At 39.3% G+C, this 13,093-nt stretch overlaps 4 protein-coding genes across 4 annotated transcripts in view; 3 read left to right on the top strand and 1 right to left on the bottom strand.

The window, feature by feature from the left end:
• Positions 1-1,068, top strand: part of pik3cd (phosphatidylinositol-4,5-bisphosphate 3-kinase, catalytic subunit delta) — a 103,104-nt gene extending 102,036 nt beyond the window's left edge. The window contains exon 24 of the transcript XR_013507172.1: positions 1,058-1,068. The gene's annotated coding sequence lies outside the window, so the exon portion shown is untranslated. The remainder of the gene's footprint in view (positions 1-1,057) is intronic.
• Positions 77-3,848, bottom strand: lzic (leucine zipper and CTNNBIP1 domain containing). Its single transcript, XM_071907405.2, has 7 exons — positions 3,730-3,848; positions 3,300-3,436; positions 2,965-3,100; positions 2,721-2,819; positions 2,479-2,574; positions 2,143-2,224; positions 77-2,037 (listed from the first exon to the last, which is right to left on the bottom strand). Exons 2-7 carry the CDS (start codon positions 3,398-3,400, stop codon positions 1,982-1,984), a joined length of 570 nt encoding a protein of 189 aa, XP_071763506.1. The 5' UTR covers positions 3,401-3,436; positions 3,730-3,848; the 3' UTR covers positions 77-1,981.
• A 132-nt stretch (positions 3,849-3,980) lies between these two features.
• Positions 3,981-9,459, top strand: nmnat1 (nicotinamide nucleotide adenylyltransferase 1). Its single transcript, XM_071907383.2, has 5 exons — positions 3,981-4,068; positions 4,501-4,640; positions 5,257-5,440; positions 7,217-7,329; positions 8,296-9,459. Exons 2-5 carry the CDS (start codon positions 4,526-4,528, stop codon positions 8,694-8,696), a joined length of 813 nt encoding a protein of 270 aa, XP_071763484.1. The 5' UTR covers positions 3,981-4,068; positions 4,501-4,525; the 3' UTR covers positions 8,697-9,459.
• Positions 9,460-10,757: 1,298 nt separating this feature from the next.
• On the top strand, positions 10,758-12,515 carry rbp7a (retinol binding protein 7a, cellular). The gene is made up of 4 exons (XM_071907384.2): positions 10,758-10,917; positions 11,273-11,451; positions 11,617-11,718; positions 11,837-12,515. The coding sequence occupies exons 1-4, from the start codon at positions 10,845-10,847 to the stop codon at positions 11,894-11,896; spliced, it is 414 nt and encodes a 137-aa protein (XP_071763485.1). The 5' UTR covers positions 10,758-10,844; the 3' UTR covers positions 11,897-12,515.
• The last annotated feature ends 578 nt before the right edge of the window (positions 12,516-13,093 follow it).

Below are 13,093 nucleotides of genomic sequence, written 5' to 3'. Positions count from 1 at the left end.
GTTTTCTGTCATCAGTGGAGCTTTTGAAAACTGGATTCATAATTAGTGCATCACAAGCATTTCACAGTACTTGTGCATGACCCAACACTCTGGGTAGTGCTATATGAAACAGTCTTTTAACTTTAAGGCATTAGTGTCCCCTGGTGGTGAAAGAGCATTTCTCTGTAAAGACCAAAATGGAAGGTAGAGGCAAGAGTTCAATACACAAATCAAATCAAATCCTAAAACTTAAATATCACTTGTGATTACATTCACTTCATTTTTTACTGACATTCAAAATGACAAATACATCTTAAAGTTGACACTGTAAACATGTATAAGTGTTAAATGGTTTCAACCAGATTCAATGGCTAAATTGAAAATGAGATATAATTCAACATTGAAGTCAAGCATTGCATATTTGACACTACAGTGGATTTGAAATGTTTGATAATCCATGAATATACAGGAGGACAAAATAACGGAAACACCTAACAATATGTCATGTACCTAATATGTGATATAGGATATATATCAGAACAGCTTCAATCCTCCTTGAATTTCTACATGCAAGTCCTGAACTGTGTGTGGTGGGATGTTGGACCTTTCTACAAGAAGGGGACCCTCCAGTTCTTTGAGGGATGAAGGAGAAGGGAATCGACTTTGTTCTCTGTGGTCCGGAACGTCCCATAAAGGCTCAATCATGTTTAGGTCTGGTGATTGGGGAAGCCACTGAAGGTGTGAAACAACTCTTGAATTTGCTTAGCAGAGTATATGAGGCCATTATCATCTTGAAATATGGGGACATCACTGGTCTGGTCCTGTAATGACCTCGTATTCCTTGGCTGTTAAACGACTGTGCAGAGTAATCATCGAACCGAATGACAGCCATGATACGGCTGCTGAAACCACCACAGATCCACCACAATGTTTAACAGCTGCCAACAAACACTGTGGGCTCCAAATGTAGGAAAACGGGTGAAAGACTCATCAGACCATATTATGTTTTTGCAGGGGTCCAGGTTTTCCGCACCTTACAGCAGGTTATGCATCTTCGTATACTAGCTTTGGATATAAGTGGTTTCCGAATGGCAGCTCTGCCATAAAGACTTTGGGAAGCTCACAATGTGTAGTTTTCGTTGAGACAATCAAAAAAGTGTTGATTCAATTCTTAAGTCATTTTTGAGGCAGTTTTGTGGTGTTCAGCAACTATCTTGTTACATGTCTGTCTATCACTGTCAGTGAGCTTCGACTTGCAACCACTGTTCCTCTTCACTGAAACCATTTGTCTATATTTGGCATTAAATAATTTTGCAGTGTTTTTGACTGACACCTGCAATTTGGGCACTGGCAATTTGGCCTCTTTGGAGCTCTGCAAGCTGCCTCATGTTTCTTTGTAAAACTCACATATAAAAGTAGTGATTGTCAGACATCTCAGAGCTGGCATGTACTGCTACTTTAATGACAGCTTAATATGACTCGCTAGTGTAGCTGCCTTTGTAATGTGATTTAGTTACTAATTCAGAGTTAAAGTTGTTTGTGGTATTTCCATTATTTTGTCCACATCCCTGTAGACAGCACAGTTTAGTTAAAAGAAATCACATCTTGATAATTTGCAGCACTTGTGAAGACAATCATCATCATAAATACACAAATGAGAGATTTAAGTGTTTAAGACAGACTTAGCACCCCAATAAGAAATACAACACAAATCACAAGAAAATATTTCCCATGAACTGCCTGCCCTATGCTCCACATATGTCTAACTACTTATCAAATCATACTCTAGTACCTATAATACAATTTACAGTTATCTGAACAAATAAAAGACATTTACAAAAGTTTGGGGGATATAAAACAATACTGTTAAAAAGTATTAGGGTTTACAAACACCTACAAGTGCATTGATTATTTACAAGATCAATGTTCAATTGGCACTTTTCTTTCTTGGCATTAACAACAAACGCTGACTTAAAATGGACAGTTTGTAGTATTACTATTACTATGCCTTGGTTTTCACACCAGAGCTAGCCAAAGCCATAATTTTGTCTTCTGACCCTGAAAAAGAAGGCAAAGCAAGGTAAATATGAATACTTAAGCCTCTGTGGATAACTAAATCTTTTATGATTAAATATTTCAACAGCACCACACGTTCGTTCTCACCTAGGTCTGCGGTGACTTTTTCAAACTGGCTGAGAGTAGCTGTAGCATTTTCTACTAGAAAAGTTTCGTCCTCCGTAGTGAGCTGTCAGAACGGACAGAAACAAAAATAAAGAGGTTATTTCAGATACTTATTATAACATGTCTAAAACTCAAATGTTACAGCTCCTCCTGAAATGAGTATATGGCCTGTTATAGCAGCTGTCATGTCAGTCTACTGACAGCTAAATGACTGAAATAAGTCAGTGCAGCTTTAAGAGTTAATGCGGAGAGTCATGGTCACAAGCCTCTAAATCATCCATGGAAAAGCATCACATCTGTGCTGTTAGTGTTCCTGACCTTCTCTCCCAGTTTTCTCAAGGCTGTGAGGATTTCAACTTTCTGCTGGGTGTACACGTCCCGCGACAGCTTCCCCACCATGACATCTCGGTCCATCTGCGCAGAATGTCACACCATTAGGCCACACACACACACACACAAACACATTTAAACTACAGTGGATGGGTAGCTGGACTATACACAGACAGCTATACATTTAAGAAAAAATAAATACAGTATATCCTCAAAATTATAATCCAAACCTCTGCTAGCCTGGTTCTCAGCTGTCCTGGCTGCTTCTTAGCAAACAGTCGGATGACCTCTGGAGTTTTGAACGCTTGGCTGATGGCAGCCTGGATTGCCTAAAGAAGAAGGAGACATCAGAACAATTTTACCATTTCATGAATCATACTGTAGTGGATTATTTCCAGCTACAACCTCTAATATAGGCTATAACCTCCTTAGGCCAGTCTTACTACACAGTAGATCCACATCCTAAACCCATACCAGTTGCATTCCACTGAGCTCATCCACAAGTGTCATGTCTCCTGTCATGATCTTCTTCAGAGAGTCGTTGAATTCACTCAACTGTTCCAGGGTTTCCTTCTTGGTCTCCTCATACTCTTCCTCATCCAGATCTTCTCTGGAATACACACAGATTGGAAGGGAAATGAGTATAGATGCGGGATATCATATAGAAACATTTTCACACCAATAGCTGGCACAGACTAGATATGTACATGCTATCTGAAACAGTCATAACTACTCATTCAGTTAAGACCCTCTACACACAAGGATTCAATATAATTTTGTAATTTCGAGGATAATTGTGTACATTGCACCTGCATTCCTCCAGATCCTGAAGCTGCTGCATCAGTCTGTCAAGTTGCTCTTCCATATTTTGCCTCAATTTTCCAGTTTCTGATTTCCCGCGAGACGCCATACTTTGACAGAAGAGCTTTACAATAATGCTTTCAACCTACAGAGCAAGCAAAACAGAGATTACAACGGGATATGGACTTTACTTGGCAATGATACCGTTTATTGATATGCCACAACTAACTACTTAACGTCAACCTAGCTAGCTAACTGGTAAGTAAAAAGCAAATAAGTTAGCTCGTAGAGACTGCCTTGCCATAATGGTATAGTATTATAACAAAATAGTTCTGAATTTGACACCATAATAACAAACTGTGGATGGATCTATTTGTTAGAAGCTCATAACGTTAAAGTTATGCAGCTGGTTAGCTAGCATAACAGAAATGATCTCACCTGCTCTCCCTTTGTAAACAGTCGGTTAATAGTCGTGTGGCGCCTGCTCAAATCAACCAGAAGTAAAATATCTGCATATACTTGACTAATTTATCATAAAATTAACTAAATCATTGGTTTAGAACAAATATTTTAGTGTATGTCGAAGCCTTTGTGGATGGTGGGATTGTGATTCTGAACGTAGCTCGCGAGCTGTGGGTGCGGCCTTCTTCTTCCTGGTCGTTTCTATCCAATCAGAATGCTTGATCACAATGTAGTCCAACCAGGGGCGGATTAGTGATACCGGAAGAAAAGTGGCATTTTAAAGAGCAGAACGCAACTGTTTCGCCAGGTTGCGCAGTGAGTATTAGCAATTGTTTTCGCACATAATTTCACATTATGTACGAACATGTCCTCCTTTTTGTGTGAGAGTTCTGTTCTGAAATAGTGATTTGTGTGCATTGGCATTCTACATTATCCTATAAAATGTTGGTAGACGCTTTAACTTGGCAAGCTGATGTTGCCTGGTTGCAGAAATGTGGCTAACGTTAGCCAACCGTTTATGGTTTACGATTTAATGACAGCGCGATATAAAGCCTTGACTGTATCTACGTAGTTTCGATATCATGAGTTCACATTCAAAACGTTAGCGACTGCTATTACATAGTAATTAATGGTAAAGGTCAGAGAGCAAACAGCATCCTTGACCTGTGACCCTCGAGAACAGTTAAAGTGATGGTGTATATACGGTATATATAACGTTGTTTCTTCTACTTTTTACTATTCTTTTAGTGAAACCTCAGCTCCAGTATGAGGCATGGAGTGTCAGGATGTAACCAAAGTGACCCTGCTGGCCTGTGGGTCCTTCAATCCCATCACCAACATGCACCTCAGGATGTTTGAACTCGCTCGAGATCACCTGGAAGACACAGGTTGAGTGAATTTACAATCATTACAATACATTTTATTTATAAAGCGCTTTACATGATACTCAAAGACACTTTACAAAAGATGAGAAACAAATGTATAAAAATATATGAAACAACTAGTACAAAACTGAAACTGAAACTAAAAGATAATAAATTATAACACAAGAGTATACATGTTACGTCAATAAAATCCAAACAGTGTTATAGATCATAACATAACAAAACATCATAATATGAGCTATGGGAGTCAAGTGTTGTATGAAATTAATTGAGACCAGTTGTTTGTTAGAGTGAGGCTCCTCTTCTCGTTCTTTAAAATGAGGCTTTTCAATCCATCATATCAGTTGAGAGTCACTTGGACTTTGTATATTCCAATTTGATCATCAATCTACCAAAAAAATAGTGTCTTCTGTGCTGTTACTGTTACTACTACTACTAATAATAATAATAATGCATTTTATTTGTACTGCACTTTTCATTCACAGTGAATCTGAAAGTGCTACAGAGTTAAAAACAAAACATAACATAACATACAATGAAAACAACAAAAGAAAATAATCACTAAACCTGAACTGTTAATTATCTGTCTTCTTCTATCCCCACTATCTTAACACCTCAGGTCGGTACAGGGTGGTGAGAGGCATCATCTCTCCCGTGGGTGACGGCTATAAGAAGAAGGGTTTGATTGAGGCCTGCCACCGTGTGGAGATGTCCAGACTGGCAGCAGACAACTCCGACTGGATCCGAGTCGATTCCTGGGAGAGCTTACAGCCGGAGTGGGTGGAGACGGCTAAAGTTGTCCGGTGAGAACAAGCACTCTAATTTGGCAGATGTGAAGATTGACACTTTGTATGTCTTGTGAATTTGAATGTAAGTGCTTGCTGCAGGCTAACACTGGTATTATCCAGGGTTGTTACTTGACAGACATTATAGGTGTAGGGAAATCGACCAAAGACTGTCAGACCCGACCTGTCAGAGCGCCTGGCTGTGAGCAGGGATGTGTGTGCTCTCTCCCTTCCTCTACTCCCTATTCATCAATGACTATACCTCCAGCCACTCATTTATCAAACTGCTCAACCCAAGGTCAGTCTCATCACAAGTAATGACTGTTAAACTAATAGACAGCCCCTCAGCAATTTACGATTTAATGTGATCCCCCAAGTGCAATTGATAAATCCTGGCATTAAGATGCTGCGAATGTTAACAAATGATTGTTATGTTGGCTGAATTCTCTGGGCATTGTAATAAACTCTTTAATCACTTCTTTTGTGCTATTCAAATGCAGTACATTAGCATCAAGGCCTTGCAGCCATACTTCCCCGTGTGTGAAACTATAAGCAAATGACAATCAAGAATTCACGCTGATAGTATGAAATTTTTATTATATTTCACTCCATGTCTGTGTCACTCTTGATCTTTAGGGTTAGAAAGTGGCATCTTTGCTTTCTGCAGCCATAGAGATAGAATGATGTGGCTCTGAATCCATTCTCACAAATATATTTGAAAAGTTGATTGTTAAGTTCTAATTTAAATTTCAGATCTGTTATCTGTCTGACATTATTGCCCTTTACTGATGCCCCAATAAATTAGATGCCATCATTTACATTCAGCCATTATAGAAATGCCATGACATTTTCATGCCATGACATTGTCTTTTGTTACGTAATGGGAGAAAAGTTTCTGTATTTGTCCTTAAGTTTTCCTAAATTGCTTTTTTTGGACATTCTTCACTCAAACAAGTGCCTGTCACAAACTAATGAGCTAAGGAACATGTTTTTTTTTTTTTTTGGTGAGCTGAAGAGGAAGAGCTGTAGAAACCTGCCCACCACAATGTAGCAAGAGGGTTCCTGCCCAGGTTTGGAAAATCTGGAAATATATAGAAAAATAATTGGGCAATTTCCAGGTTGTGAAGTTTGGAAAAGACCTTTTTTTGGAGAAGACATTTTTTTGTGTTTTTAGATGCCTGTCATCTCACATATTATATTTGCTGCTGTAAAGAATAATCTTCATCTATATAGTAAAATGGCATAGCTAATAGGGGCTGGGCAAGATGAATCATTGAACACCGGCCAAAACCTTCAAATCCAGTCAAAAAATGAAGATCTGGAAAGGTCTGGATAGAATTTTGAAATCAAAACTGCACAGGAACCGTGTGATAAGTGCCTTGTGAAGTCAAAATAACAGACTCAAATTAAAGAGGTCAAGGCACTCCTTTAAAGGCAGCATGAAGTTCAAAGAGATTATTTGCTGCTTTAATCTATTTCCTGAAGGTTAATAAACAATCTTACAATCTTACATCTCTACAATCTTAAAGGGAACAGGAGGGGACATAACACATATTTACTATGAGATTCAAGCTATCAAATGCAGTTTTGATCATTAGGCCTACCTGGTGTTTGCTGAGGTGTGACTAATAACCACTATGACTAATATATGACCTGTATGGGAAACTGTATGCAGTGCTTTGTAGTTAGCCCTACACTTCCACCCTCCTTGCTTTCTAGTGCCACACGTTTTACTTTTATGTCAAAAATCAATTTCTTTCTCTGCTGTGCCGACTGCTGTCTGTTCTCACTTAGGCATCACTATGGGGAAGTGGCAGCAGCAGAGCAGAACAACGATGAGGTGGACACTGTCAAGTACGCAAAAAAAAGACGCATAGAGGAGAATACGTCTCATCGCATCAGGAGAGGTAGGCTGTGTACAACGACTGTATAACTTTAATGTTGTTGTCTCTGTCTGCTGCTCTGCCCCTCCTTTTTCCTCTCTGAGTCCAGACAGGTGACAGCACCAGTCTGATCCTGCTGCCACTGTATTCATGGATTTACTATATTCAGATTAGCGCTCTTAAGGACAATGAGCTCATGATAGGGGGCAGTGCTTAAATAATGCCAGGACACAGACAGACACAGACAGATACTTGGGTGTGGTGTTGTGCATTGTGTGACACCCAGTCACACACACACCTGAAGACAGACAACGTGCAAAGTGAAATGGTTCAAAAGAAAAGAACAAAGTACGCAAATCCTGACGCAGATAAAACACTGTGGTTTCCCACTTTGTTTTACAACATTCTTCACACAAGTGAAACGAAATGTAACCTCTGTGAATCTCTAGCATGTAGTCGGGCTGCACATTCTTACGCAGACTAGCAGGAGAAGTACGTACTGTGGCATGTATTCATGTGCCAAGAGTCAGCATTCAACACTAGTTTCAGTTTGTGCCAGCTTATTAGTTGCTGTAATCACAATACAATATTTTTCAATTGTAACCATTAATGACCCTGTAGTCCTATATGTATTTAAAAGAATGTTCAGAGGATTGATTAGTTAAAAACTAAATTATCTGAGTGTCTGTGTAGGTTAATTTCAGTCATCTACGTAGTAAGATGTCCAAGAAATAAAAACTAAATCCAGTAAACTTAAAATTGAAGTGTTGAAGACTTTTGCCACTCATCTGAGAGGCTTCATCAGTTGAACTCCATCAGAACTTCGTCAGTTGAAATCAACTCTTCAATTTCAAGTCCAGTGGATTTTGTTTTTATTTCTTGGAGATAAATCATCTAAATCTAGCAGTGTCATTGTCCCATAGTATTACCTTCTAGCAGACAGCAGTAACTCCATCATAAGGTTCATCTGTTTTCTCCTTGCCCTCTCAGACGTCCCTCAGCTGATGCTGCTGTGCGGGGCCGATGTCCTGGAGTCCTTCGGGATTCCCAACCTGTGGAAGCAGGAGGACATCGCCGAGATCGTGGGCCGCTACGGTGTGGTTTGCGTCACCCGCAGCGGCAATGACCCCCACAAGTTCATCCACCAATCAGAAGTGCTGTGGAAGCATCGCAAGAACATCCACGTGGTCCACGAATGGGTGACCAATGAGATTTCCGCCACTCACGTGCGGCGGGCGCTGCGGCGGGGTCAGAGTGTCAGGTACCTGCTGCCAGACGCTGTGGTTCGCTACATTCGAGAGCACAACCTGTACAATGCCGAGAGCGAGCAGAAAAACGCCGATGTTGTCCTCGCGCCTCTTCAGAGATACACGGGTGCCTCCTCAAGCTGAGGACGCTCATTCACTGCTGGCTGCCAAATAAATGCCATAGGACTGCAAGCTGGGTTGGCGATACTATGACCGCACTGATATGCTGTGATTTTAAAACACTTGAAACACTATTTAAACAATTAATTTGTGTTTCCACCAGTGCCTTTTCTATAGAATAGTGTTTTCTTGTGTGTTCTTTTTGTAAGACAAAAAACCTGCAGTAGAATTTTCTGAGTGAAAAGTATTTAGTAACAGCCAGTTTGATAGAAAAGTCAAAAACAGCAGAACTGAGTAGCAGTAGTTAGTCTAAATCTCCATGCTACAATTAACACTGTTTTATGTGGTCATCAAAGTAGAAATTCACAATCACAGTCAGCATATGTTTGGTGTTGCTAGGACATGAATGATTATGATTCTGTGAACAAATACATTTTAATCTTTTTAATTGCTTTACCAAAAAAATGTTTTGACTTGCACCAGTTTGTACCAGTTTACACCTTTCTCAACTCCTCATCCATATTGTACCTCTGGTTTTTCTATCCACATAGCAAGCAGTATGCCTAGAATATGTTTACTTAGGGTTGTAGGTTCGCAAATGAAAGGCATTATTTGTATTAACTAGAAAAAAAATAAAGCACTCTCTTTTGTTTTGCACCTTGGGGGCTCTTCATTGTGGTTACAAAGCTATTATCACCAGGATAAGAAACTCCTAACCTGTTCTGTTCCTTAACAAGGGAAGTGCCACATTGACACCTTTCCTATTTGATTAAAATGCTGGTTGTTAGAGGTTGTGTCCTTTTTTCTTCAGCTAATCACCTTTATTGACAGAAGATAATAGCTGAAATAACAAATTGCAGTCAACTGAATAATCAGCCTGATAGCAGTGTGTTGAAAGGAAAACTTCAATGGTCTCTTGAAGTAATGACTGATTACATTACAGTCACATCAGAGTTGATTCCTAATGAATTAACTTTTAATATTGGAGTAATGATATCAAAGTTAGCAAAAGCAGTGACATCAAGACCTGCTTCATAAGCTCTCTGCTTGAAGGCAACATGTGATGAATGCATTGTAGAAAATCAATGGCCCTCTACAAACTGACTGAATGAAAGCTTTGATCGAAACTCCCATGCTTTTTGTTCGTGATACATCTTTCAATCAATCACGCTTTGCACTTGCACAGTCTTGGCTGGAAAACAACCCAGACAAGGTTTTCTGCATAACTTCTGCAGCTGTTTACCTACCTGCTGCTTTAGTTGATGTCAGGAGCAGCAAGGCTGTCTTAATATTAGGATTAGCTCCATGGGTTTTGTTTTCTTTAAATGAGGAGTTGGGTCATTTCCATCTATAGTCTGTGCCAAATCACATTCATGCAAAGTGTCTTTGAGTAACTTGAAAAGCGCTATACAAATAAAAATAAATGTATTATTATAGTACCTACCGCAGTCAAGCATATTTTCCTCATTACACAGCAAGGCGTGTCATTTCAACATCAGTCATCTACATAATAACGTGTCTAAGCACGTTTCTTCACTCAGATTTGCTTAAAATATGTAAATGAAGAATTTTACTTCAAAATTAGATTTCCACCTTTTCAAAAAATTGACTCCTATTCTTACACAAGTATTGCTGACATTAAAGTACAACTTAATTATGAAGTCTTTAAGACTTTTGTCAATCCATTTTTGAGCTACAGAGTGATGAATTTCAAGTAACTTTTTTAATGGATACATGTTTTTTGGAAGGAAACCTTTGAAGTCTATTTACACTTTGTGGATTCTAAATCTATCCAATGTCATTTTGTTATGTAAATAAGCATTCCTCTGACCATTAATGTCAAAATAGTTTACTTGTGTTTGTGTGATGTGTGATGCCTGAGGGATATTTTGAAGAGTTTATTGTACTCTAGAACTGTGCATTGGGACCAGTCGGGCACGTCCGGTTTCCCTTCTCTTCTCTACACTGGCATTAACGGGAACGCCTCCTTCACCCTTGCAGAACCCTCAGGCGACAGCGAATTAAGAGAGGGCACACCTCCTTCCAGTCCCTCCAAAAACCAGTTTGTTCTCCGTCTCTGTTCAGATCCCCTCATCAGCCCAGCAGTTTGAGGATCACTTTCTTCTCACCCACACACCGCAGCTGGAGTCTCTGGTCGAAAAGGTCGAAAAAATGCCAGCCAGCCTCTGTGGTACATGGGACATGATGAGCAATGTCAACTTTGAGGGCTACATGATTGCACTGGGTGAGTCCTTACAGCATTTTATTGAATTTTATTTGGTTAACTCTTTTGATCCAGCAAATATTCTCTCATATTAAATTTTATTGAATGATATGAGATATCTGTGTTTTTAAGCCACAGAGTGTTTTTTTATGCTGTTTAAAAATGTGTGCATGCATAGCATATTAAACAGGTTACTGGAAGTGAAATACATTGTCTGACACAGTGGGGAAAATAATGATTTGGCTGTGCTTTTGTAACAGTGGTATCTATGGTATGCATGGGACTGTGAGCGAGTGTGTTTACAGCCTGTGAGTGAGTTTGTCCACCTAATTGTCTTGTCTGGGAAAACACTTTTCTTTTCTCTTTCTTTTTTCAGGTATCAGTCCTTGCTTACAAAAGATTGCTCTGAGGCTGAAGCAGAGGAAAGTGATCGAGCGGAAGGGGGATCTGCACATCATCAAAACCCTCAGCGCCTTCCGGACCTACACCCTCTCCTTCAAAGTGGGTCAGGAGTTTCAGGAGTTCACCCAGGGACTGGACAACAGACACGTCAAGGTAGGAAGCCAGGAAAAAAAGGAACGGTTTGAAGTTGAGATGAAGGCTGAGAATTGTATGATTATGAGTGTTACATCAACTCTGTGATATGGGCTATGAGATATATAAAGTGTTTCTGTGTGTTCTGATTTACACTCTTTTCTCTTCTCTTCTTCTGATTTGCAGTCCTTGGTGACATGGGAGGGGAATAAACTAGTGTGTGAACAGATCGGAGAGAGGAAGAACCGGGGCTGGGCTCACTGGATTGAAGAGGATAAGCTGCATCTGGTAAGAATACAGACATTTTAATCATGTGGGCTACATAACATAATGTACAAAAAGAAAGCCAATTGATTCACATGTGTATTCTACTTATACTCTTATTAATTGCTGTGATTTCTTTTAGGAGCTGTTTTGTGAAGGACAAGTCTGCAAGCAGGTTTTTAAGAAGAATGTGAATGAGTGAAGATGAATGAAAGTTTGATTTCTCGAGGAGAGAAGTTACTGTGTGATGAAAGACACCCACGTGTGTTAAGTCCTCCGCTCTGAACCCTGAGTGACAAACCCAGATTAAAGAGCAATGCTCTCTGGTATTTTCTCTGTAATATGACTGCACTGCTCTTCTGATGCAGTCCCAAAGAGAAACGGTGTCTCTTTCCTCTCATGGTAGGCCTATAGGGTTTGGATTTAGACCACTAGATGGCATCATTGGATCACTTTGATCTGATAGTTGTCTGCACTGGTCTGTAGCTTGAGGTGATTTGCTAAACACTGATGCTGACTGCCTTCATATAAAAAATATTGAATCTTAAACATTTTTATGCTTCCATTGTGCGGGCTGAAGAAATCTAAGCCATATTTCAGACAATAAGTCTTGCATAGGTTCTGTTTAGTTCATAATCTCAACTTCAAACCCTTGAGTTTTGTCTGATAGGACAAAATAGAGATTTTTCTTCATGGCTTGTGCTGTCCAGTAGACATTTCGTCAAGCTATTTGTAAAAATAAAATCTCTCATCAATGTAGAGACATTTATGTCCCCCAGAATTAAGAAAGTAAGGTGTGGAATATTTGTAATAAGGTTTTGTTGTATGTGAATTTTTGTGCAATAAAACAAGTTTTTGCAAGAAATTGAAATGGTATCTTTTATCCTCATTCTATCTTTAATAACAAACTAGAGTTTAACTCGCTACAGGTTCTTCCTACCATTAGGCTGCTCTAAGTCTGATACTTTTGGACCATTCATCCCACAGGTGATGGGATAGGAACTGCCATAGAGTAGAATGGGGTCATTATGTGTTGTTGCTGAATTAAGTTTTGCCATCTTTACTGCCAGCATCATTTATTAGTTGTTGGAGTAACTCCATGACTATTTGTTAAACTCAATGTCCATAGGAGGACAGTGTCTTCCTATGGACATTGAGTTTAACAAATAGTCTATATGCACATGTACAGCTTTTTTTTTTTTTTTTTTAAAGAAAGAATAGGAAGCATCTGTGTCTATATTATTTTTCTTTAAATTACAAACCATTAACTGTGGTGAGCTGAGCTGATTATTTGTTGGTGAAAACAAATATTTATCCAATGCTTTTATATGCTTACTCAGTTCCTGACGTCCGTATCCACTCATCCCATTACACAGAATATGAACAAATTATTAAGCGA

Source organism: Centroberyx gerrardi, chromosome 14 (assembly GCF_048128805.1).
Source record: "Centroberyx gerrardi isolate f3 chromosome 14, fCenGer3.hap1.cur.20231027, whole genome shotgun sequence".
NCBI classification, from domain to species: Eukaryota; Metazoa; Chordata; class Actinopteri; order Beryciformes; family Berycidae; genus Centroberyx; species Centroberyx gerrardi.
The sequence above is the reverse complement of the archived record's forward strand: the minus strand, read 5'-3'. Positions and strand labels throughout refer to the sequence as shown.